This window comes from Phyllobates terribilis, unplaced genomic scaffold, assembly GCF_046119375.1.
Source record: "Phyllobates terribilis strain yellow unplaced genomic scaffold, ASM4611937v1 Scaffold_8__6_contigs__length_399053987, whole genome shotgun sequence".
NCBI classification, from domain to species: domain Eukaryota; kingdom Metazoa; phylum Chordata; class Amphibia; order Anura; family Dendrobatidae; genus Phyllobates; species Phyllobates terribilis.
The window spans coordinates 152,002,227-152,027,466 of NW_027362768.1; the positions used below are offsets into that span (position 1 = coordinate 152,002,227).

The 25,240-nt window shown below is 42.6% G+C and overlaps 1 protein-coding gene across 1 annotated transcript in view; it reads left to right on the top strand.

The window, feature by feature from the left end:
• The window catches only part of AGBL4 (AGBL carboxypeptidase 4), a 2,899,935-nt gene that overhangs the window by 2,845,509 nt on the left and 29,186 nt on the right, over nt 1-25,240 (top strand). The window contains exon 12 of the mRNA XM_073642636.1: nt 11,128-11,224. Within this exon, the coding sequence (XP_073498737.1) occupies nt 11,128-11,224 (97 nt within the window). The remainder of the gene's footprint in view (nt 1-11,127; nt 11,225-25,240) is intronic.

The following is a 25,240-nucleotide window of genomic DNA, read 5'->3' on the forward strand; positions in this document are numbered from 1 at the left end:
GGGAAACATGTATGACTGGCAGGTATCGTGTGTCATTCATCTTTGATAGCTCCAGCACTGAGTGCTGTCTCCTCCATCCTTTTCTGCTGGGCAACTCTGCAGCAACTGGATGTGCTTCTGTTACATCACCCTCCCAAGTTATTTAGCCCTGGGATGCCGCCTGAGTATTCAGGTAGTTGTCATTCTGCTACTATTTAATGCTGCATCTCTGTTTCTACTACACTTTGTTTAATCGGTGCTACATCGCTAAGCCAACTCTGCTACACTGTGTTATGACTGAGCCCTAATACTCACATGGGGATGAAATAACCAGGGGAGATAGAAAACCTGCAAACCACAGGTTTCTACACAGACTACGCAAATCCCTAACCTGACCCTGATTTGTCTCTGCCTAACCGCAGAGGTTGGCACCCTAAAATTACGCAATGGCGCCCCCACTGAAGGTCGGCTGACCCTGATTGTCATTAACTGCACCCTTAACCATACACAGAGTATAACCCAAAACAACAACAGAACATTGTGCACAAAGACAGAGGGTGATACACAGGGCTAAAGACGTGTTCACACAGTCATATATGAATGACAAAATGAACTCAAAAAGACCTTTGGTATACGTGGAAACCCCCAGACCCTAAATATAACAAAATGGGAAGAGTGCGGGGAAGGGGAACAAGTAAACAAACCACAGGAGAATTAATAGAGAAAACTTCAGCAAGATAATCCTTCACTGGGGAGCGGGGACTCCAAATATCCATCTAACTTGGAATATAGTAGCTACTAATATAAAGATCATGAGAAGTCCAGAAACCATTTAGTGGAGACACACCCAAATTACCAACACCACCACAAGAACAACAATGGGTGCCTCTTGTCTCAAATGAATACCTTTATTGAATTAACAAATATATATACAGTACAGACCAAAAGTTTGGACACACCTTCTCATTTAAAGATTTTTCTGTATTTTCATGACTTTGAAAATTGTACATTCACACTGAAGGCATCAAAACTATGAATTAACACATGTGGAATTATATACTTAACAAAAAAGTGTGAAACAACTGAAAATATGTCTTATATTCTAGGTTCTTCAAAGCCACCTTTTGCTTTGATGACTGCTTTGCACACTCTTGGCATTCTCTTGATGAGCTTCAAGAGGTAGTCACCGGAAATGGTTTTCACTTCACAGGTGTGCCCTGTCAGGTTTAATAAGTGGGATTTCTTGCCTTATAAATGGGGTTGGGACCATCAGTTGTGTTGTGCACAAGTCAGGTGTATACACAGCTGATAGTCCTACTGAATAGACTGTTAGAATTTGTATTATGGCAAGAAAAAAGCAGCTAAGTAAAGAAAAACAAGTGGCCATCATTACTTTAAGAAATGAAGGTCAGTCAGTCAGAAAAATTGGGCAAACTTTGAAAGTGTCCCCAAGTGCAGTTGCAAAAACCATCAAGCGCTACAAAGAAACTGGCTCACATGAGGACCGCCCTAGGAAAGGAAGACCAAGAGTCACCTCTGCTTCTGAGGATAAGTTTATCCGAGTCACCAGCCTCAGAAATCGCAGGTTAACAGCATCTCAGATTAGAGACCAGGTCAATGCCACACAGAGTTCTAGCAGCAGACACATCTCTACAACAACTGTTAAGAGGAGACTTTGTGCAGCAGGCCTTCATGGTAAAATAGCTGCTAGGAAACCACTGCTAAGGACAGGCAACAAGCAGAAGAGACTTGTTTGGGCTAAAGAACACAAGGAATGGACATTAGACCAGTGGAAATCTGAGCTTTGGTCTGATGAGTCCAAATTTGAGATCTTTGGTTCCAACCAATGAGTCTTTGTGCGACGCAGAAAAGGTGAACGGATGGACTCTACATGCCTGGTTCCCACCGTGAAGCATGGAGGAGGAGGTGTGATGGTGTGGGGGTGCTTTGCTGGTGACACTGTTGGGGGTTTATTCAAAATTGAAGGCATACTGAACCAGCATGGCTACCACAGCATCTTGCAGCGGCATGCTATTCCATCCGGTTTGTGTTTAGTTGGACCATCATTTATTTTTCACCAGGACAATGACCCCAAACACACCTCCAGGCTGTGTAAGGGCTATTTGACCAAGAAGGAGAGTGATGGAGTGCTACGCCAGATGACCTGTCCTCCACAGTCACCAGACCTGAACCCAATCGAGATGGTTTGGGGTGAGCTGGACCGCAGAGTGAAGGCAAAAGGGCCAACAAGTGCTAAGCATCTCTGGGAACTCCTTCAAAATGTTGGAAGACCATTTCTGGTGACTACCTCTTGAAGCTCATCAAGAGAATGCCAAGAGTGTGCAAAGCAGTCATCAAAGCAAAAGGTGGCTTCTTTGAAGACTCTAGAATATAAGACATATTTTCAGTTGTTTCACACTTTTTTGTTAATTATATAATTCCACATGTGTTAATTCATAGTTTTGATGCCTTCAGTGTGAATGTATAATATTCATAGTCATGAAAATACAGAAAAATCTTTAAATGAGAAGGTGTGTCCAAACTTTTGGTCTGTACTGTATATGTAAAAAAAAAGTATTGGTTCAACAGAGTGCTCACAATGGAGGGCCACACATCACCTCAAAATGACTGTCACAATTGTGAAGCTATAAGTAAACTATTTTTTTTACATTACTCAAAAATGGCATAATCCAAACAGTACCACACTTGTGAATCTGGGTATCACTATTTGCCACAAAAAGATGGCACTGACAGTACAGAACCCTAGTTGTTCACTCCATGTCCTGCTTATTGCATGTTACTTACAAAAAAATTAGTTCATACATTGATAAATCTGAAGTACAAAAAATTGGCTGCAAAGTAAACTTACGTGTCTCAGTGGACTGGTGTAGGATGTGGCCCTAGTGCCCCAACGTACGTTTCACCCTAGCTTCATCAGGGGGCGTAGGAATATAGTCTGCAAAGACTGCATGTGCCAGGAGAGTATAAATAGCCCCTCCCAAGATGCGATAGGACAAACCAAAGCGAGGAAGTGAAAACACCTGCACATGAGCAAAACTGTGAAGCAAAAGAAAGACAAGAGCATTATCAGCAGATGGACAGAGACAATACAGGCTGTGATCCAACAGAGAGGGACACTGACCCCCAGCCAGAGGTCATTGGATCGAGCCCCAGAGTCAAGCCATGACACACTGAACCAGCATTGCAAACTCAGCGCTGTGTATGGTTCTATATCGTTGTGCTAGCTTACGTCTCACTGCTGAGACGGTATCAACTCTGCTACATCAGTGATCCAACTGTTTTTCATCACTACATCTACTTTTCCGTAACATGTTACTAACTCTGCGTCATCGTGGTAACAACTCTACTGCTCCATTGTACCAGCTCTGCTACACCAGTAACTAGAATACGGCCGGTACACAATACCTCCTGTGATCGCCAAGTATCAATGGACGTGACATCATCTGTCCGGCTCATCTTCTGATGTGAATGTGAGTGAAGTGGGACAAACCCCTTGAGATTATTTCTTTAATTCATGGCATAGTAAACGAAAATGCAACAAATGTATTTTTATGTTGTATTAAACATTTACTGTACCTTTAAATTAACCTAAAAAAAGCAAAAACATACCATATTCCCAAAGCAATGGAAAACTGAAAAAAAATGTAAAAGATCTATGTTATAGTGTAATAATTTACTTTGATTAAGTGATTGTCCATTATAGCAGAGCGGCTAGGAAACCGCGCACAATTCTGAGAAGTTGGTTATTACCTCCTGAGCTATAAAGTTAATGGGAGCGTCACTGTGTAATTAATTTTGTGATGTTTCATGAGCAAAAGAGCCTTTAAATTCAGGCATTCGGATTCTTCAACGCGGATGTTGTTGGAGGAGCTTTTTTAACCTTTTCTTTTCCGGATCGGTAAATGGACTTTTTTTATTTTATACATTTAAAAAAATACTTTTAAATTTGTATTTTTGTGTATTTTATTTTTTTATAAACATATAAATATATATATATATATAATTTAGTTCTAATATGTATATAATATATATTCCGGTACATGGGAAGGATTAGGGTCACTTGGGATCCTCTTCTACACGTTAGAGTGCAATACTGCATGCAAAGAGGGGCTCCCGTTTCGGCTGACCGGCTGTCATGCATTTCAGTGCACCATAGAGTAAAAATGAAAAGGACAAAGCCAAGAAACCTGCTCAGCTTAGGAGTAGATGTTGTAGTATCGCCATACTGTGATATTTGGACCTGCAACTTGTCAAAATCACCAACTTAAAACCACAGGCAGAGTGAATCAGAGTCTGGCTCCGTTACTGCAACCGGCCGGGCACCATGTGACTTGGATGACTAGTCAATGAGGCCGGTCCCCAGCAGTTTCTCAGTGCCAAGCTGTAGATTTGCATATATTATTAAATAGATCTTAGACCTGATGAGACTGGTGTACTTAGTTTGGAAATCCATGTCAGAATGGCTATACATTTCTGATACTTAAATGAGGATTTTAAAAGTCCATCTATAACGTTTAAGCTCATAAGTCCAAGTGTATTTAGTTCAGTCTTCGCTCACCCAGCTTGACAGCTGCAGCTTGTACTGAGCAGTGTGAGATCTCAGTAGGGAGGAGGGACACTGAGGAGCTGGCACTCAAGATATATATATATGTGTGTGTGTGTATTTGTGTGTGTATGTATATATACAGTATATATACAGTACAGACCAAAAGTTTGGACACACCTTCTCATTTAAAGATTTTTCTGTATTTTCATGACTTTGAAAATTGTACATTTACACTGAAGGCATCAAAACTATGAATTAATACATGTGGAATTATATACTTAACAAAAAAGTGTGAAACAACTGAAATTATGTCTTATAGTTTAGGTTCTTCAAAGTAGCCACCTTTTGCTTTGATGACTGCTTTGCACACTCTTGGCATTCTCTTGATGAGCTTCAACAGGTAGTCACCGGAAATGGTTTTCACTTCACAGGTGTGCCCTGTCAGGTTTAATAAGTGGGATTTCTAGCCTTATAAATGAGGTTGGCACCATCAGTTGTGTTGTGCAGAAGTCTGGTGGATACACAGCTGATAGTCCTACTGAATAGACTGTTAGAATTTGTATTATGGCAAGAAAAAAGTAGCTAAGTAAAGAAAAACGAGTGGCCATCATTACTTTAAGAAATGAAGGTCAGTCAGTCCGAACAATTGGGCAAAGTTTGAAAGTGTCCCCAAGTGCACTTGCAAAAACCATCAAGCGCTACAAAGAAACTGGCTCACATGAGGACCGCCCCAGGAAAGGAAGACCAAGAGTCACCTCTGCTTCTGAGGATAAGTTTATCCGAGTCACCAGCCTCAGAAATCGCAGGTTAACCAGGTTAACAGCAGCTCAGATTAGAGACCAGGTCAATGCCACACAGAGTTCTAGCAGCACACACATCTCTTCAACAACTGTTAAGAGGAGGCTTTGTGCAGCAGGCCTTCATAGTAAAATAGCTGCTAGGAAACCACTGCTAAGGACAGGCAACAAGCAGAAGAGACTTGTTTGGGCTAAAGAACACAAGGAATGGACATTAGACCAGTGGAAATCTGTGCTTTGGTCTGATGAGTCCAAATTTGAGATCTTTGGTTCCAACCACCGTGTCTTTATGCGACGCAGAAAAGGTGAACGGATGGACTCTACATGCCTGGTTCCCACCATGAAGCATGGAGGAGGAGGTGTGATGGTGTGGGGGTGCTTTGGTGGTGACACTGTTGGAGATTTATTCAAAATTAAAGGCATACTGAACCAGCATGGCTACCACAGCATCTTGCAGTGGCATGCTATTCCATCCGATTTGCGTTTAGTTGGACCATCATTTATTTTTCAACAGGACAATGACCCCAAACACACCTCCAGGCTGTGTAAGGGCTATTTGACCAAGAAGGAGAGTGATGGGGTGCTACGCCAGATGACCTGGCCTCCACAGTCACCAGACCTGAACCCATTCGAGGTGGTTTGTGGTGTGCTGGACCGCAGAGTGAAGGCAAAAGGGCCAACAAGTGCTAAGCTTCTCTGGGAACTCCTTCAAGATTGTTGGAAGACCATTTCCGGTGACTACCTCTTGAAGGTCATCAAGAGAATGCCAAGAATGTGCTAAGCAGTCATCAAAGCAAAAGGTGGCTACTTTGAAGAACCTAGAATATAAGACATATTTTCAGTTGTTTCTCACTTTTTTGTTAAGTATATAATTCCACATGTGTTAATTCATAGTTTTGATGCCTTCAGTGTGAATGTACAATTTTCAAAGTCATGAAAATACAGAAAAATCTTTAAATGAGAAGGTGTGTCCAAACTTTTGGTCTGTACTGTATTATATATATATATATATATATATATATATATATATATATATATATATATACATGCACACACACAGTATATATTTGTTGCTGGGGTTTTGCCATTGATGGAGCCTTGTAACAAAGAGGAATTGTAAAAAGTAGACAACCCCTTAAATATAATGAAAATTCAATAGGATTTAGAAAATTAACAATCAGTGATAATGATAAGGCATTGCATATGTCATTCTTAGGATACCCATCTTGATCTGACAACAGTATTTAAAGCCTGGTGGGCATGCAGAATTTGTTCTACGTCAACAGCCGCACTCCCATAACTGAGAATTATGATTTCTATGCTAAAATCCTAAATCTCTTATAAAATACGGCAGCTTTTAATTGAAAATTCTCAATCAATCTGTTCTCCCCCCCCCCCCCCATATCCCCGCGTTCTCACTCTCATCCCCATTTGCAGTAAATAATCTCTGGATCGGCTTCCAACTCAGAGAAATAAATAATTTGGAATTTGCTCTATCCCATGTGATCTCTAAGCTTTAAATCACTGAACTCTTTACTGAGCACAGAAGGAGGAAAAAAAAAGAATCGGAATGCGATGAAGCGGAACTATTACTTAGAGACTGAAGCTGAGCGCTTATCGTCCTCTTTCGAAAAAGAAGCTTTCTAAAAAAAAAAAGAGACAGAAACGATGTACTGCAGCCACATCCATGCCACGTTACCTGGAGAGGAACCTACTCCATTTGCCTAAATTTTCTCGCTGATTTCACATCTCGGTCTCGGACCCTGGCCTATCAGTTTTTGCACATGTAATCATATATTAGGTTTGATACAATTTTCCTCCACCAGAAAAGAACCAGGGTACAGATAAGGGGCCAGTAATATAAGGTGATAATATTTTCTGCCCTGCTGTATAATTTTCTAAGACCTTCCAACACCATATTGACAAAGGTCAATCACTCCACCTTTAAGGGTAAATTAATTTTTTATTGCTTTGATGCATCTAAAATAGCTAGCCACTTTAGAAATCTAATATGATGGACTTTTTTAGGTCACCGTACATCCCCTTTAAATTTTAATGATAATGCAAAATATATTAAAAAAAAACAATACTCAGCTCATCGATCCCCCTACACCAATTTTAAGGTTTCCGGGGTTCCTTCACGTTCTCTACTTTCAGGTCCCATCTCAAAACAGAAAATGCTGGGTTGCTAATGGCACTCATTGGCTGAGGTTGCAGATACTAATCGGCCGAGTTGGCATTTCCTAACACAGTGTCTGCAAATTGAGATTCTGGTTTGGCTTTTATCCTAAGTCATGTGAAAAGGCTCGTTAAAGGGTCGATATTGACTTTTGATTGCTACCACCTATAGGTGGCGCTATAGAGTTCTAGTCTTCTTCCTCTCTGAAGAGACAACTTGCATATTTAATTTCCCAGAGGAGCATTGCAAGGCTTAAAGGTCCCCTCACCTTGGCATGTCACTCTCCGCAAGGAGAAACGTTACCCCGTGGATCCCGGTCAGACACTTCTCACTCAGCCAAACCAGATCTCACCCTTTGCACTGATGAGGGGCAATACCCTGAAACACAGTGTCTGCAAAGTGAGATTCTGGTTTGGCTTTTTTCCTATTTCATGAGGCAAGTCTTGTTAAAGGGTTGATATTGAGTTTTAGGATTGCTACTTCCAGATGATTGCACTAGAGTTTTAGTCCTCACTGAAGAGACAATTTGTATATTTAGCTGCCCAGAGAAGCATTGCAAGGCTTAAAGGTCCCTTCACCTTGGCATGCCAGGCTTGACATGTCACTTTCAGGAGAAACTTTACCCCTTTGATCCTAGTATTTACTGTCTTTCAAGATGTAACCAGAAAGTAGAAACCGGTGTGTGACCTGATAAAGGATTTTAAGTGCAAGGCTAGCATCAAACTGTTAGGCCCATTCAGGTTGGCACAAAGACCACCATTCTTCTTTGCACACTAAATGTGAGCTGGCATCACAACACTAGATTTTAGCAAATAACAGGTCTCAACCAATGCCCTTTTTGCCTCCTCAATATGTCCATACCCTTCTGCTGCTACCCCATTATCCCAGCAGAAAGTGTAGTGCATCAATACATTGAGCAGCACATGTGCGTGGGTGGGGTTGTGAACGAGCCCCACCCATGCTTAAGATATTACAACTGTATTTCATAATATTCTAAATGGACAGTTAAATAGCAAATACAAATAATAATAAAAAATCACCCCCCATGCCCCAGGTCTCTTCACAAAATATTCTGAAAATGAAGACGTACAAAATGAATAAAGAGAACTAATTTTTTCTCATCCACCAATAAACCACCCGGTCCTCGGGGAAACTCAGAGAAGATGCTAAAAACACGAGTCAAGTAATCAGCAAAAGTCCTTCACAAAAGGTAATTAAAAATAAATCAATATTATTGGCAGAAGGGGCACACTGCTGATTTAATAGCTAATTGAAAGCTCACCTTATTATTATTTAAAGGAATTTGCCGGAGTGCTTCCCAAATGAGGGAGTGAACGGCGCATGAAATAAATGGCTGGAAATTAATTACAGCTCGATGACAGTAGAGTGCACGACGCGAGGAACTCAAGTCACTCAGCGCCGCACAGATACAATATGGGGGAATAATGTTCCCAATCATGATTTTATATGCAGGAACCAGGGGGTCTTCTCAGTTTGCACGCGGCTCTGAGTGCTTCTGATGGCACTTCACTTATATTATACATCATCAGGTTTGTGCTGCAGATGACGCAACTCATGGCCACGTAGTGAAGATTCACCCAAAATCCATAAGTCTCTATTAGGCTGGTGCCCATTGTAGGATCATAACAAGACGTATGTGGCACAATGTAACCAACACTGTTAAAGTCTTGTATCCCGCGATACTCCCTCTGGACAGGACAAGAAGCAAATGCAAAGGATCCAGGTGGAAGCTTAGGTGGGATACTGCAATAAGCTTCCGGGACCACCAAGGTACTAAAGGGGTATTCCCATCTTAAACATGTAAAGAAGCACTCCTCCTCCTCCCATCAAAGTGTTTATCTTCTTAATATATTGCAGTCATCATATTATACAGCACTATGTACTTACAATTGCTCATTTTGCCTTTCTACCCAGCTAATTCTTCTCTTTTCCATTAAGTCTATGACATCACGTGATTAAAAACTGACTAGCTGAATCCTTCTAAGCTCCATGTAGAAACAGGAAGTCTCTTTTCTCTGCATGAGTCATCATTAGAATTACAATACTACATAACTTCAAAGTCCCTGGCAGAGAGGAGGAGCAGAGCAGCTGGCTCAGGAGTTGAAGAGGAGGTGCGGGACTTTGCAGTGATGTAGAACTGTAGTTCTAATGATGACTCATGCAGGGAAGAGACTAGCTGTTTCTACACAGAGCTTAGAAGAATTCAGCTAGTCTGTGTTTAATCAGGTGATATCATAGACCTAATGGAAAAGAGAAAAATTCACTGGGTAAAAAAGCAAAATGAGCAATTGTAAGTACACAGTGCTATATAATAGGATGCCTGCAATATATTAAGAGGAGAAAAACTCTGATGCTTCTTTAAGACATGCTATATCCACATTCAAGAACAGGGCTCATGTCAAGCCATCAGGAAAGCAGAGGCTGACAAACATTAGTGGCTTTCTGCATACACTTCTATGGGAGTTTTGAATACCAGTAAGAGTCCTCAGGTATTTTTGGAATTCCCATAGAAGTGAATGTAGAGAGATGCAACTGGCAGCCGCAGCTACATTTGCAATGGCCCCATTCTCGAGATATGTTCCTAATATATTAAACATTTATAGTATATCGATAGGACATTGCACCAAAATATAAGGCGGTGGGCCCTCTTTTAAAGATTTACTAAATGTTCAAACAATTGCATACTTTTATGACATTAAAGGGAATCTGTCAGCAGAATTTTGCTATTTAATCTGAGAGCAGCATAATGTAGAGGCAGAGACTCTGATTCCACGGATGTGTCACTTGCTCAGCAGCTTGCAGTAGTTTCAATACAATCAGTTTTTATCAGCAGGAGATTATCACTGCAGGACTAGTTCTCACATGCCAGGCAGTCTTGCTGATCTGTGTAACCTCGCCCCCGTCACTGATTGGCAGCTTGCTGGCAATGTACAGTGTACACAGGAAGAAGCCAATCAGTGGCGTGGGCAGGGTTATATATAGCTCAGCGTTCACAGCACTGCTGCATCTCCAGCAGAGAAAACAGGGATTCTATTAAAACTGCACCAAGCAGCCCAGTGACACATCACTGGAATCAGCACTATTTGCCCTCTGTAGACTATGTTGCACTGTCTACCGCTGGCTGCAGACTGAAATAACCCGTCAGTGAATTCATTCTGGCGGTCCAATGGGAGAGTTTCTAACTTTATTATCTGTTGAACATATAGAGAAACAAAAGTGCCTGTAAAAGCAAAAACGATTACATTTTTTTAATGAAACCCAATTGCAAAAATGATTTTTAGACCCAAATACATGGATTTAAATACTAATAAAACAATTAGCCCAAGAGGTAGACAACCCCTTAAAATAGATATTTTCTATCTGATGAGGCTGGTGTGCTTGTTATGAAAATTCGCATCAGAATGGCTATATAATACTTTGTGAAAGTTTCTCTGTTTAATAGTAAAATGAGCATTTTATGAGTTCAGCTCCAGCAATGTCATGGCTTCAGAATAGTCATTGTGATCATTGCGGCTACTTTTGTATCTGATTACATGTCCTGCTTTACAATTAATCAATATAATTTCCTGAATACGAGATACCAGATATGAAGCTTGGAAGAAACGTTGCTCGGACATTTCTGGATTACTACCAATTGAATAGCAGCATGGCCAGACCGCTCACCTCCATGTCACGTGCGCAGTAAGTAGAAGATCATTTTATAGCAAAAAAAAGTTAAAGATTCTGAGATATCACAGAGTTGTAACTCAGCGGATCTGTGTCACTCCTGCACCGGGATACAATGTTTCCGCATGTGGCGCATTCATGGGGTTATTGTAAGCATGATAGGGAAATATTTTTGTTTTATGTTAAAGGGAATCTGTCAGATCATTCTCTCCCCCCAACTGATTACATCTGTGTGTATGTCATAAGAAGTGAATTCATACCTTTATTAACCAGCTATCATGTGCCCGCAACAGCCGCATGTGGAATCGCGATCCACCCGCGGCTGTTAACATGTTAAATGCCGCTGTCAATCTCTGACAGCGGCATTTAACAGCGCCATGCCGGAAGCGCGTCACTTACCCCGCCCATCGGTGACCCCGTCACGTGATCGCGGGTCACTGATGGGTGGGCATGACAACCCTGGGTCTGCAGCAGACCCCAGTGGTTGTCATGTACTGATCGCTATGAGCGCCACCTAGTGGTCGGCACTCATAGCACAGGAGCATTTCTGCTACATAGAGGTGATCTGCTCATCACCTCTATGTAGCAGAGGCGATCGGACAGTTGCTGCTTCTAGTCTCCTATGGAGACTATAGAAGCAAGCGAAAAGTGTAAAAAAAAATGTTTTTAAAAATATTAAAAAAATGTAAAAAATATAAAAGTTTAAATCACCTCCCTTTCGCCCCATTCAAAATAAAATAATAAAAAAAAAACACATACACATATTTGGTATCGCCGCATTCAGAATCGCCCGATCTATCAATATAAAAAAATAATTAATCCGATCGGTAAACGGCGTAACGAGAGAAAAATTCTAAACGCCAGAATTACGTGTTTTGGTTGCCGCAACATTGCCATAAAATGCAATAACGGGCGATCAAAACATTGGATATACCCCAAAATGGTATCAATAAAAACTTCAGCTCGGCGCGCAAAAAATAAGCCCTCACCCAGCCCCAGATCTCGAAAAATGGAGACGCTACATGTCTCGGAAAATGGCGTCATTTTTTTGTTTGTTTTTTTTAGCAACCTTTGGATTTTATTTTCACCACTTAAATACAAAAGAACGTATACATGTTTAGTGTCTACAACTTGCAATAACTCTAAGAATAATAATGGCAGGTCAGTTTTAACATTCAGTGAACGTGGTAAAAAAGATTAAAAAAAACATCTGTGGTATTGCACTTTTTTTGCAATTTCACCGCACTTGGACTTTTTTTTCCTGTTTTCCAGTACACGATATGGTAAAACAAGTAATGTCGTTCAAAAGTACAACTCATCCCGCAAAAAATAAGCCCTCACACGGCCATATTGACCGAAAAATAAAAACGCTATGGCTCTGGGAACAAGGGGAGCAAAAAACGAAAATGCAAAAACGGAAAATCCCAGGGTCCTTAAGGGGTTAAAAAATAAATATGTATTATATAATATATACATACATAAATATATATGTGTATATATATATATTTTACAAATACTGATGTAAAATGCTGATCAAATTCTGAATATGTGAACGTGGCCTTAGGGTTCGTGCACACGTCAAATTTCCTCACATGAGTGATATCTGTGGTTTTTAAGGATAGCACTCATACCTGTGATATCCCATAGGGCCGTGCACACGTCAGATTTTTTTTTCCTCGGAACGAATGGTTCTCGGGAAAAAAAACAGAGACATGTCTAATTTTGATCCGAGGGTTGGAGCACAGGTGCAAAGAAGATGAAGAACTTAATTTCTCTATCTTCTCCATTGTCTCTGTCCGCGGTAATCAGACTGCACTCAGATGACATCCAAGACTTGTATGGGTGCACGCGATCTGAATATTGGATGCATTCGCAGTATGCTGCTATTATTTTCTCATGCCGATTCGGCAGATCTGCACTGCCCCATAGTATAACATTGGGCAGAGTGCTGCCATCAGAGAGCACTTGCCAGTGTGACCGAGCCCTAAGGAAGGAGCTGGGAGCTGAAACAATGGAAGTGCTCTGCCCCGCCCACAGCACTTCCAGACTCATTTGCATATAACTTCTAAAACCAATTCTTCTGCAACAAAGCAGAAGGTATGTTTCCTAAAGGTATGGATTATAGCCTACACGCAATCGTTTTGAGGGGGTAGTATGAACAGATTCCCTTTCACCCGCCCGCCACCTCCATAAAATTGTCAAAAACAGCTGCAAAAAAACACCTATAAATATATACCTAAAGGGCTATGCCCATGCTAAACATGCTCAGGATAAATGTCTTAAGATGATGTCCCAGCTCTGCTATTGGCATCTATTTCCAGAAATCTCGCTCCTCCTGCAAGAAACCGGGGATGGAGAGGTAGTCTCTCCCCATTCTTTGCACAGCAGTACTTAATTGGGATAGGTCATCGGTATCAGATAGGCGGAGGAGGGGGCGATAAGTGGTACCCCCACAGATCAGCTATTTGCAGCTCCCATGCACTGCGTAGTGGCTGCTTTGTGTACTGCAGCTCAAATTCCATTCATGTAGAAGCTGAGCTGCAGTACCCAAGAATGGCCACTACACAGTGTATAGCGCAGTGCTGCTCTGTCTTTATACACAGTGTGAATGCTGCAACTAATGCAAACAGCTGATGAGTGGGGGGGAGCCGAGTGTGGGACCCCCACTGATCTGATACTGATCACGTGTCCTAAACATAGCTCATCAAATCTAAGTTCTGGACAGGATGGTTACATTCGTAAAGTTTGTTATCCTTGAAGGATGGTCCCTTTAAAATAATGCGATAAATTAAATCCTACATAAAATCATATAAAATAAATGATGAATGCCAAATTCATATTGGTTTCCAAATCGGCATGTGAGCTTGAATTGTCACATTATGGTAACCTAGTCATACTGTATCTCCCCATCATAAGGCAGTGACGGAGCACGTGCTCCTTTGCAGATCGTTGTCTGTAGGGCTGAACACATCTCAACCTTTAAACGAATGCAGCAAAAAAAAAAAAAAAAAATTGACAATGAAGAATAAAGTCATGTCTCACCATTAGACCATGCCCTACGTATCCCTACATTTCTGGTAGGAAACCTTTACCTTCTGTCTGTATTTTCATTTGTTCTCTTGCTTCCATGGAAGACTTGCAAGGAAATGAAACCTGAAATGGAGCAGCTGATCAGTCAGGCGTGTAGAGTCCGTGCCGGCAGTACAGGGCTGTAGTAATGAACATTGGCGCTGAATATCAAATCACAACCTCTCCTGCATCTACTATCTTCTGCCCTTGCTGTCCTTTATACTGATGGAGGGCACATTACTCCCGCTGACCCTGTTCCATCTACTTGGTCTTAATCATGGACAGCTTTTACCTAGACCTTCTAGTACGAAATTGCTGATGGGATCAACTAGATTATTAAAACTTTGTAACCACAGCAGAGTTCACCCCAGGGTTACCCACGTTACATTGCAGTCACAAAACGCACGATTTTCATAACCATTCCTAAGCCAATTTGTTGTAAAGACCTCAAAGGGAATGTGTCACCAAAAATGTCCTGTTTAAATTAGTTTTTTGCACTAAATATATATTTTTCCAAAAACTTTCAGCAATGGTCCCCCCCCACCCATATCATAATCATTATTAAAAATAAAAATGAGAAATCTTGCAATCGCCACATTGACCACTAGAGGCTTTATTTAGACTCTAACTTCCTGTTTCAGGAAATCCACATATATATTAGCAGCAATGGAGACTCCTCCCCTATCGTTTCTACTGATGCACCTAATGAGCGTGTGCAAAGGTCATTGTGAAGGGAGGAGAAGCTGGGACATCGTCTGTGATTGGTGGATCCTGTGTTACCTGTTATTGTAATCCTGCCTCTGATGATAAGGAGTCCGCTAAAAACTTTTCCTCAAAGAACAGGAAATTAGAGTCTAGTAAACAGTGACCAGTGTGAAAATTGCAAGATTACTATTTTTTTTTAAAAGTCAGAATCTGTCAGAAGGTTTTTGCTATTTAATCTGAGAGCAGCATAATGTAGGGGCAGAGATCCAGATTCCAGGGGTGTGACTTGATCAGCAGCTTTCTGTGGTTTCAATACAATCAGTGTTTTATCAGCAGGAGATTATCACTGCAGGACTAGATGTTCGGGCCAGGCAGTCGAGCTAATCTGTCTAACCCCGCCCCCACCACTGATTGGCCGCTTACTATGTACACTGTGCAAGCTGCCCATCAGTGGTGTGGGCGGGGTTATACAGGGCTCAGCATTCCGAGCTCTGCTAGATCTGCAGCGGTGAAAACTGTGATTGTTTCAAAACTGCTGCACCCAGAAAGTGACACATCACTGGAATCAGGCTTACATCATGCTGCCCTCGGATTTCATAACACAAATTTGCTGGCAAATTCCCTTTACGATATAAGAGAAGCTACAAAAAATTGCTCCCTCTTTTGAGGGCCAAGTACTTGTTTCCATTATACAGATTGTCCACTCATTTGAATAGGAAACATGTAATGCTTCATTTCCCCTGTAGAGGCACTAGAGGAAAATTAAAGGGAATCTAGAGGTCTAGTTGCAGTGAAATTTATTTTTATTCTTTCAGTTTTCTGATGCTTGCAGGCCCGGGGCCCACAAGAAATCCCCACCTCCTTTGTTAATTACAATGTTTCCCCCCTCCCCGGTGCCCTGTGACGTGCAGTTGCGGCGGCCAAATCCCACGCCTGCACACTTCCCTTTTTAGGCAAGGTGCTCTTCTTTCTCCCTTCTATGCTCATTGTAGAGCAGAGATCACGCCGACGAGTCACTCTGACTTCCGCTCCAGTGACCTCCGGCGTGCTCAACACTAAGGTTCTCTCCCCACTACCTCCCTGCATCGTCATCGCTAGGACCCATATGTATATATACAGTGGGGAAAAAAGTATTTAGTCAGCCACCAATTGTGCAAGTTCTCCCACTTAAAAAGATGAGAGAGGCCTGTAATTGACATCATAGTTAGACCTCAACTATGAGAGACAAAATGAGAAAACAAATCCTGAAAATCACATTGTCTGATTTGGAAACAAATTGTTTTCACATTTTGGTGGAAAATAAGTATTTGGTCAATTACAAACAAGCAAGATTTCTGTCTCTCACAGACCTGTAACTTCTTCTTTAAGAGGCTCCTCTGTCCTCCACTCATTACCTGTAGTACTGGCACCTGTTTGAACTTGTTATCAGTATGAAAGACACCTGTCCGCAACCTCAAACAGTCACACTCCAAACTCCACTATGGTGAAGACCAAAGAGCTGTCGAAGGACACCAGAAACAAAATTGTAGCCCTGCACCAGGCTGGGAAGACTGAATCTGCAATAGGCAAGAAGCTTGGTGTGAAGAAATCAACTGTGGGAGCAATAATTAGAAAATGGAAGACATACAAGACCACTGATAATCTCCCTCGATCTGGGGCTCCACACAAGAGCTCACCCCTTGGGGTCAAAATGATCTCAAGAATGGTGAGCAAAAATCCCAGAACCACACGGGGGGACCTAGTGAATGACCTGCAGAGAGCTGGGACCAACGTTACACAGGCTACCATCAGTAACACACTAAGTCGCCAGGGACTTAGATCCTGCAGTGCCAGGCATGTCCCCCTGCTTAAGCCATTACATGTCCGGCCCATCTGAAGTTTGCTAGAGAGCATTTGGATGATCCAGAAGAGTATTGGGAGAATGTCATGCTCAGATGAAACCAAAGTAGAACTGTTTGGTAGAAAGGTGTTTGAAGTAGAAAGAATGCTGAGTTGCATCCAAAGAACACCATACCTACTGTGAAGCATGGGGGTGGCAACATCATGCTTTGGGGCTGTTTCTCTGCCAAGGGACCAAGACGACTGATCCGTGTACATGAAAGAATGAATGGGGCCATGTATTGTGAGATTTTGAGTACATACCTCCTTCCATCAGCCAGGGCATTGAAGATGAATCGTGGCTGGGTCTTTCAGCATGACAATGATCCCAAGCACACCGCCAGGGCAATGAAGGAATGGCTTCGTAAGAAGCATTTCAAGGTCCTGGAGTGGCCTAGCCAGTCTCCAGATCTAAACCCTATAGAAAACCTTTGGAGGGAGTTGAAAGTCCGTGTTGCCCAGCGACAGCCCCAAAACATCACTGCTCTATAGGAGATCTGCATGGGGGAATGGGCCAACATACCAGCAACAGTGTGTGCCAACCTTGTGAAGACTTACAGAAAATGTTTGACCTCTGTCATTGCCAACAAAGGATATATAACAAAGTATTGAGATGAATTTTTGTAGGTGACCAAATACTTATTTTCCACCAAAATTTGAAAAAATTTTCTTTCCAAATCAGACAATGTGACTTTCAGGATTTGTTTTCTCATTTTGTCTCTCATAGTTGAGGTCTACCTATGATGTCAATTACAGGCCTCTCTCATCTTTTTAAGTGGGAGAACTTGCACAATTGGTGGCTGACTAAATACTTTTTTTCCCCTCTGTATATATACATATGGGTCGTAGCGATGATGATGCCGGGAGGTAGTGGGGAGAGAACCTTAGTGTTGAGCACGCCGGAGGTCACTGGAGCGGAAGTCAGAGTGACTCGTCGGCGTGATCTCTGCTCTACAATGAGCATAGAAGGGAGAAAGAAGTGCACCTTACCTAAAAAGTGCAAAAAGTACACACACTCATACACATATATAGTTGTATATACTGTATATATATATATATCTATATATACACATATAAACGTATATATACATATGGTTCCTAACGATGAAGATGCCGGGAGGTAGTGGGGAGAGAGCCTTAGTGTTGTGTTCGCCGGAGGTCACTGGAGCGGAAGTCACAGTGACTCGCTGGCGCCTGCACACAAGATCCTTGCTGTACACTGAGCATAGATGGCAGGAAGAAGAGCGCCTTGCCTAGAAAGTGAAATGCGCAGGCACGGGATTTGGCCGCCACAACTGCATGTCACATGGCACAGGGGAGGGGGGAAACATTATAATTAACAAAGGAGGCGGGGATTTCTTGTGGGCCCCGAGCCTGCATCACACCACTGATTGGCTGCTTTATGTGTACATTGTGCACAGACAAAAAGCAACCAATCAGTGGTTTGGGTTATACAGAGCTGATGAATATTGAGAACTAGAAGGCAGCAGGGTTACTAGTCCTCTAGTGATAACCTGAGCAGATTGATATAGATTTGCAGGAAAACAATAATTCTTACATGAAATTTAGGAATACAAATCCTTTTCTGGGATTAGGAGTCCAGTCCTACTCAGTGATCGACAACGTTCCCTGAGCATATAGACACAACTGTCAATCAATAAGCAGGGTTACCTTCTGGAATCCTAAGATGCTGACGAAGCTTGGGGTGCTGAATGAATGTACAGTAACAATTAAAGAATCAACCTCCATTGGATAAAAGGATAGCTTATCAAAAATGGGGGTCTGAGACCTGACACCCTCACCTCATCGATCAACTAAAAGCTGGTGCTGCAGTATCCGGGAGTACACTTTGTATGGAGCCAGAACACTGCATCTTTGTACACTGTGTAGTGGTCGTTTGTGGGTACTGTAACTTAGCTTCCTTTGGGGGCTTTCTCTAGCAAAGATAGTGAGGGGGCTGTGCAATAAATCTTCACATTGTGGACAGGAAAGAAAGCAGGTAAAGTCTCAGGGATTGCAGAGCAAATAGGCTATAGAAAAGGAGCAAAGCAGATAAAGATGAAATAAGTGCAGGATAGAAGCTGTGCAGATACATAAGCTAATGAAATCAGCCTATATTACTGGGATAGACACTCCCACAAGAGAAAATTCTGAAACTTCAAAATCAGGCTGCAAACTGCATATCAGGAGGTCTGAAAATGAAGGAATGAACATTTCAGACTGAAACTTTATTAATTAAAGCTCCCTAGGCAAACTCGAATGACAAGCACTTGCATTCATCACTAATAGTGAGTAATTCCAGACCCAGCCTATGGACAAGCGTGGAACTTTTGGGCTAAAAAAATAAAAGGTAGCCCCCCAATGTCATATAACCCATTTTTCCGCCTATTAATAGTTTTCTTCACGGAGTGAATGCCGCCGCCTTGCATGTATTACATTCTGTAAGCAGTACGGCTTCTCCCACCTCTGTGCTTATGATTACATATAATAAATCCCCTAAATGAGTCCAACACGAATGCTCGGGGGTGCACAGTGTATCCGTCGTATTTGATATCTGCAGCACATTTTTCCTTTCTGGCTTCATATAAAAAAAAAAAAGCTCAGAAGTTTCTTGCATGAAATCTGAAAAGAAAAAAAAAACAGCCGTGTTTTGCTGCTGCTCTAATAACATGCAGAGTGCACAGTATGATAACTTTCTATTCTCGCCGACTTGCTAATTATCCTGATAATTCTGCTTAACACTAGGGTCGCTCTGCTTGCAACTGCAGAAAACCAATTACAGTAAGGTCAGGCCTTGTCTGTCGCTGCACAGAAATACATGTTTATGAACTAGATTTTATTATGCCGCCAATATGGCGATGACATATTTCCTTACATGGCATTAGATGATAGAACACAAACTTAATGGATATTCAGTTTACGGCATGAGATGTTCCGGTTGCTCCCGAAATGTTCGTCAGCTAAATGTAAAATATGATGTTCAATTGGATCGGTTACACGATTCCTAGAGGATATTGTATCGAAGGATCCTGATCACAACGATCAAGATGTTAGAGCCCCCCTTGTGTGATCCGCAGAATGTTATTGGACTGGTGTGGATGGGGACCAATAGCATAATTTATTTAAAGTCATCACCCCCCACCCAATTAACCTCCTGGGGTAAATAAATTACTCTAAAAAGGGTCTGTCTTGGACTAACATATTAAAGGAGTCATCCGGTCCAAAATCAATACGTTTGCAGTCACTCTGTGTGACTGCAGACTTTTGAATCCCCCCGCAGCGCTGCGGGGATTCTCCGGTTTCCGGCCCGGGACCGGAAGGTAGGTATGAGTTAGACATACTCTCAACCAGTGGGTGCGGCCTGGTTCCCCATAAATTTGTATAGAGTGAGGCCGCACCCTCTAGTTGGCCACGTCACTAGACGGGGTGAGGCCTCGCTCAATACAAGTGTATGGAGCGAGGCTGTGACCACTGGTTGAGAGTATGTCTAACTCATACATACCCTCCGGCTCAGAAATTGGCATGCATGCGCTGGGGGGATTCATAAGTCTGCAGTCAAACAAAGTGACTGGAAACTTATTGATTTGGACCAGACAACCCCTTTAATGGCCTATATGTCAATATGAGATTGTGGGGTCCGGCACCCCCACCAATCACTTGATATCTGCTCCGACAGTGGTCCGATGTAATCGATATATGGAGCGGAACATCACAGCTTATTATATTGTTTATTGACCTCTGTCGAGTACTGCATATCAGCCACCATTCACTTGAATAGGAGACAAGATGCAGTACAGCAGCCACTAAACCATGTACGGTGCTCTGCGGTGTACTTCTCCGCACTTTGCTTACACTGCCGGAGCAGATATTAGTTGATCAATGTGGTGGCAAGTTTAAACCCCAAACTGATAATGATGACCTATCGTGCGGATACGTCTTCAATACATTTGTCCTGGACAACCCCTTTAAAATCAATTTACAGGGGCACTAAAAATCAGCGGTGATCGAATACATAACAAGTTTATCCGCTTTTGTTTCAAGAGCTTTTACAAAGTCAATTGGACTGTCAGAAATAGCTTTGTCTTGCAGTCCCACAAACAATAAATGGAGAAGAGGTTGAGCGTGTGCACCTCTGATTCTTTCAAGACTCATAATTGGGGTTCCAGAGCCCCAATCTCAGAATTTCTTGAGGTCCCAGCATTTAGACAACCCCAGCGATCAGCAAGTTATCCCCTATCCTATGAATAGGATCACGTAGAAATAAATAGCAACATGAATCGGGCGCTGCATGCACAATATGGGAGAAGACAGATCGAGGCAAGGTAGAAAGATGGAGTGTTTACTGGACAACGCGTTTCAAAATTTCTTCCTCAGGTACTCATAAAAAGAGGGCTAATCCCATGATTTTTTTTATGTGTACCTGAGGAAGAAATCAGACTGATTTCCAATCACCTTGTCCAATATACACTCCATCTTTCTACCTTGGCTCGATCTGTCTTTTCCCATATCCTGCTGGTAGTGCCCGATTCAAGAAACTATTTTTCTCCTTGATCCTATGTCACCTGTTGTCCACGTCCTGACTCAGCGGTGAAGCAGCAGCCTGCCTATTCTAGACAATCCATGCCAACAACAGAGTTGTGCCTATCCCTTCACAACTTTCAAAGGTGAGCAGTGCGTTATCCAGTCATATCTTTACAGATTTACGTTGCGCCCCACTTTCTATTTTGCTATCTTATCAGTAGGGGATAACTTGTCATTTTGGGAATAACCCTGTAAAGCACAAAAAGATGGAACCTGTTGAAATTCAACACGTTCAATCTATTTTTCATCAATGCGTCTGTGATGATACAGAGTAAAATCTTAATTATGCCAGACATACTTTCTGATGGCAAGAGCAGCATTCCTTTATTTTTATGTTGACTCTTTAATCCCTGTTCTTCTTTAGTTGATTAACACAGACTACTATTTAAATAACCCTGAATGTTATCTGCTCTTTGATTCTGAAACAGTTATGTGCATTTACAAGAGCCCCTGTGATACCAACTATCTAAATAGATTAGCTCAATAATAGCTGAGCCCCATGTATATGTTGTTTTGGGGTTGTTAGGAAGGATCCACCGGTCGCCTAGAACCCATGGAGACATTTGGAGTTGCCAGGAGGGACCCACCGGTCGCCTGGCCCCATGGAAACTCTCAGAGAGGCCAGATTTGGACCCTCGGGTCTCCTGGTCTTGTACCTCGTGGACTGCTAGTTTCCTAAGCATGCCGCTACCTCCTCTCTGTGGGGGCCCGTCAGAAGCGGGGGCCACTGGTTGAGGTAGTCGGCCCTGAAAGTCTCCAAAGTCGTGGGTGTTCTATCCAAGGCGGGCAGAGAAAGAAGGGTGAGACTGTGTAATGTTGTAACTTCTTGGTTATTTGCTGGGACTGTTCTGTGTGTTTATTGTCCACTTTGTGGTTCAATAAAGTATTGCCACGCTGTTTTACCCTCACCCTGCATTGTCTGAGTAGCGGTACGCCCACGGAAGTCCCCGTGTCTTCACAGCGTCCAATCCATTTTTTGTCAACGCGCTCAATCCATTTTTGTTATGATACTGGCGTAGTACTGCTGGAATCCAGTGGCCGAAGGAGCACAAGCAGGAACAGCAAGCAGTAGTAGAAGTTCTTAATGTTAGCAAAGAAGTTGTAGGAAACAATCCATAGATAGGTAAGAACAATCTTGGTAAGACAGTCTAAGAGCTGGAGACTGGAACTAGACTAAACAGCTAGACACAATACTCAAGCAATGAGTGAGAGATCCATGCGGCTTTAAGTAGGCCCAAACAGGAAACAAGATGGATTCCACAGGTTCAGAATATGCCATCTTAGTAAAGGGCAATTGCAAAACACAACAGCAGCCTCCAGTGGTAAGGAGTGGAATTGCAGCACAATTATTAAAATGAACAATAGCAGACACTAGGGGACAAACTGTAGAAGGACAACAGGAATACTGACAATTTTTCGTCATCGTGGCCAATCCATCTTTTGTCCATGATTTGGCATTAAGTGAAAGTTTGGTGACCCCTTATACACCTTAGATGGTTGGCTCATTCCACCAAAACTTACAGGTTTAGCCAATAATAATCCATTGTGTACGGGCAGTTTAACAAATCACTCAAAAGTTACAGAAGCCACTCAAAATAGTGTTCTCTACTGGTGCGATAATGAGATTGCAATGTAATTGTTATATGGTTGGTACAGTATATACTTGATGTAAGGACTAGAGATGAGCGGTGTTCGACTAGAACTGTTCGCCAATCTCAAATTCGAGCTGTTTTGGGCGGTGTTCGAGTTGTTCGACGAACCCGAACGATTTGCAAAATATTCGGCTGTTCGAGGTTATGTTCGATAGCTGTTCGTGCACCAAAAGCGTGTCCTGCATGTCTGGCGCTATTTAGAGCACCAATCATGCAGGGATTGTCTGCCACTCACTGTAATGCCACAGCCATGGTGGTTGTGGCATTACAGTGATTGCCCAAATCGATGGGAACAGTGCTCACAGTGAAACATGAAAAGCCGGCAATTCAGCAGCGGCATACACCTGTACCCGACAATTTAGAACCGAAAGAATAGAGCTTCACACATAGATTAGATAGATAGAAACATGTCAGTCACATATATACGAAGTACAGTGAAAGTGCTGCTTACTGTACTTGTCATTTAGCGTAAAGGATTTATCAAAAAAAATAATAGTGTTTTCATGCACCGTCTCTTTAAAAAAGCCGGCCGGCAATTCAGCATCTGTACCCGACAATTTATAACAGACAGAATAGAGCTTCGCACATAGATTAGATAGATAGAAACATGTCAGCCACATATATACGAAGTACAGTGACAGTGTTGATTACTGTACTTGTCATTTAGCGTAAAGGATTTATCAAAAAAAATAATAGTGTTTTCATGCACCGTCTCTTTAAAAAAGCCGGCCGGCAATTCAGCAGCGGTACCCGACAATTTATAACAGACAGAATAGAGCTTCACACATAGATTAGATAGATAGAAACATGTCAGTCACATATATATGAAGTACAGTGATAGTGTTGGTTACTGTACTTGTCATTTAGTATTAAAATAAAGGATTTATTATTAAAAAAATTGGCGTGGGGTTCCCCTTAATTTTAGGCTCTAGCGGAGGTTAAGCAGACGGCTGGGGCAGATGTTTGAAGCCTGGGAAGGGGGTAATACCCACAGAGCTTCCCAGGCTACTAATATCAGCCCCCAGCTGAATACATAGCCTTTACTAGCTATTAAAATGGGGGACCCCCCCCAAAAAATGACGTGGGGTCCCCCCTAATTTAATAGCTAGCAAAGGCTAGGCAGACAGCTGGGGGCTGATATTAATAGCCCAGGAAGGGAGCCATGAATATTGGCCCCCTCCCAGGCTAGAAACACCAGCCGTCAGCCGCCCCAGAAATGGCGCATTCATAGGATGCGCCAATTCTGGCACTTAGCCTCGCTCTTCCACGCTGCCCTGGTGCGGTGGCAGGGGGTAATAGGGTTGGGGTTGATGTCAGCTTATAATGCCAGCTGACATCAAGCCCAGGTTAGTAATGGAGAGGCGTCTATAAGACACCCCCATTACTAACCCCATAGTCAAAGTTAAAAAAAACACAAACACCCAGAATAAAGTCCTTTAATTGAAAGAAAGACACAATCCTTTATTGTTCTAAATTAAACCATACTTACCGTCACGCCCATTCCAGCTGAAGCCAACGATCTCCTGCAATAAAAGAAAAATAATAAAGCAACCTCATCCTTACCTTTCCATGGTTCCCACGACAGCTTCAGCTCTGCTACATCGAGATGACAGGCTGGACCGCAGCAGAACGCTGCCATCCAGCCTCTCATCCCGCAGACACTGAGAAGCGCAGGCTTGCTTGCGCTGCTCAGCGTCTCTCTGTGACGACATCCAGATGAGCCGAGTTCATGTCCAATGAACTCGGCTCACCTCATGCACGTCACTGACAGCGTGGGAAAATTCTCACGCTGAAGCGGTGAGTGCAGGAGAATTCTCCCACGCTGTCAGTGACGTGCATAAGGTGAGCTCATGTCCAATGAACTCAGCTCACCTCCTGCACGTCACTGACAGCGTGGGAGAATTCTCCTGCACTCAGCGCTTCAGCGTGAGAATTCTCCCACGCTGAAGCGCTGAGTGCAGGAGAATTTTCCCACGCTGTCAGTGACGTGCATAAGGTGAGCTCATGTCCAATGAACTCAGCTCACCTCCTGCACGTCACTGACAGCGTGGGAGAACTCTCCTGCACTCAGCGCTTCAGTGTGAGAATTCTCCCACGCTGAAGCGCTGAGTGCAGGAGAATTTTCCCACGCTGTCAGTGACGTGCA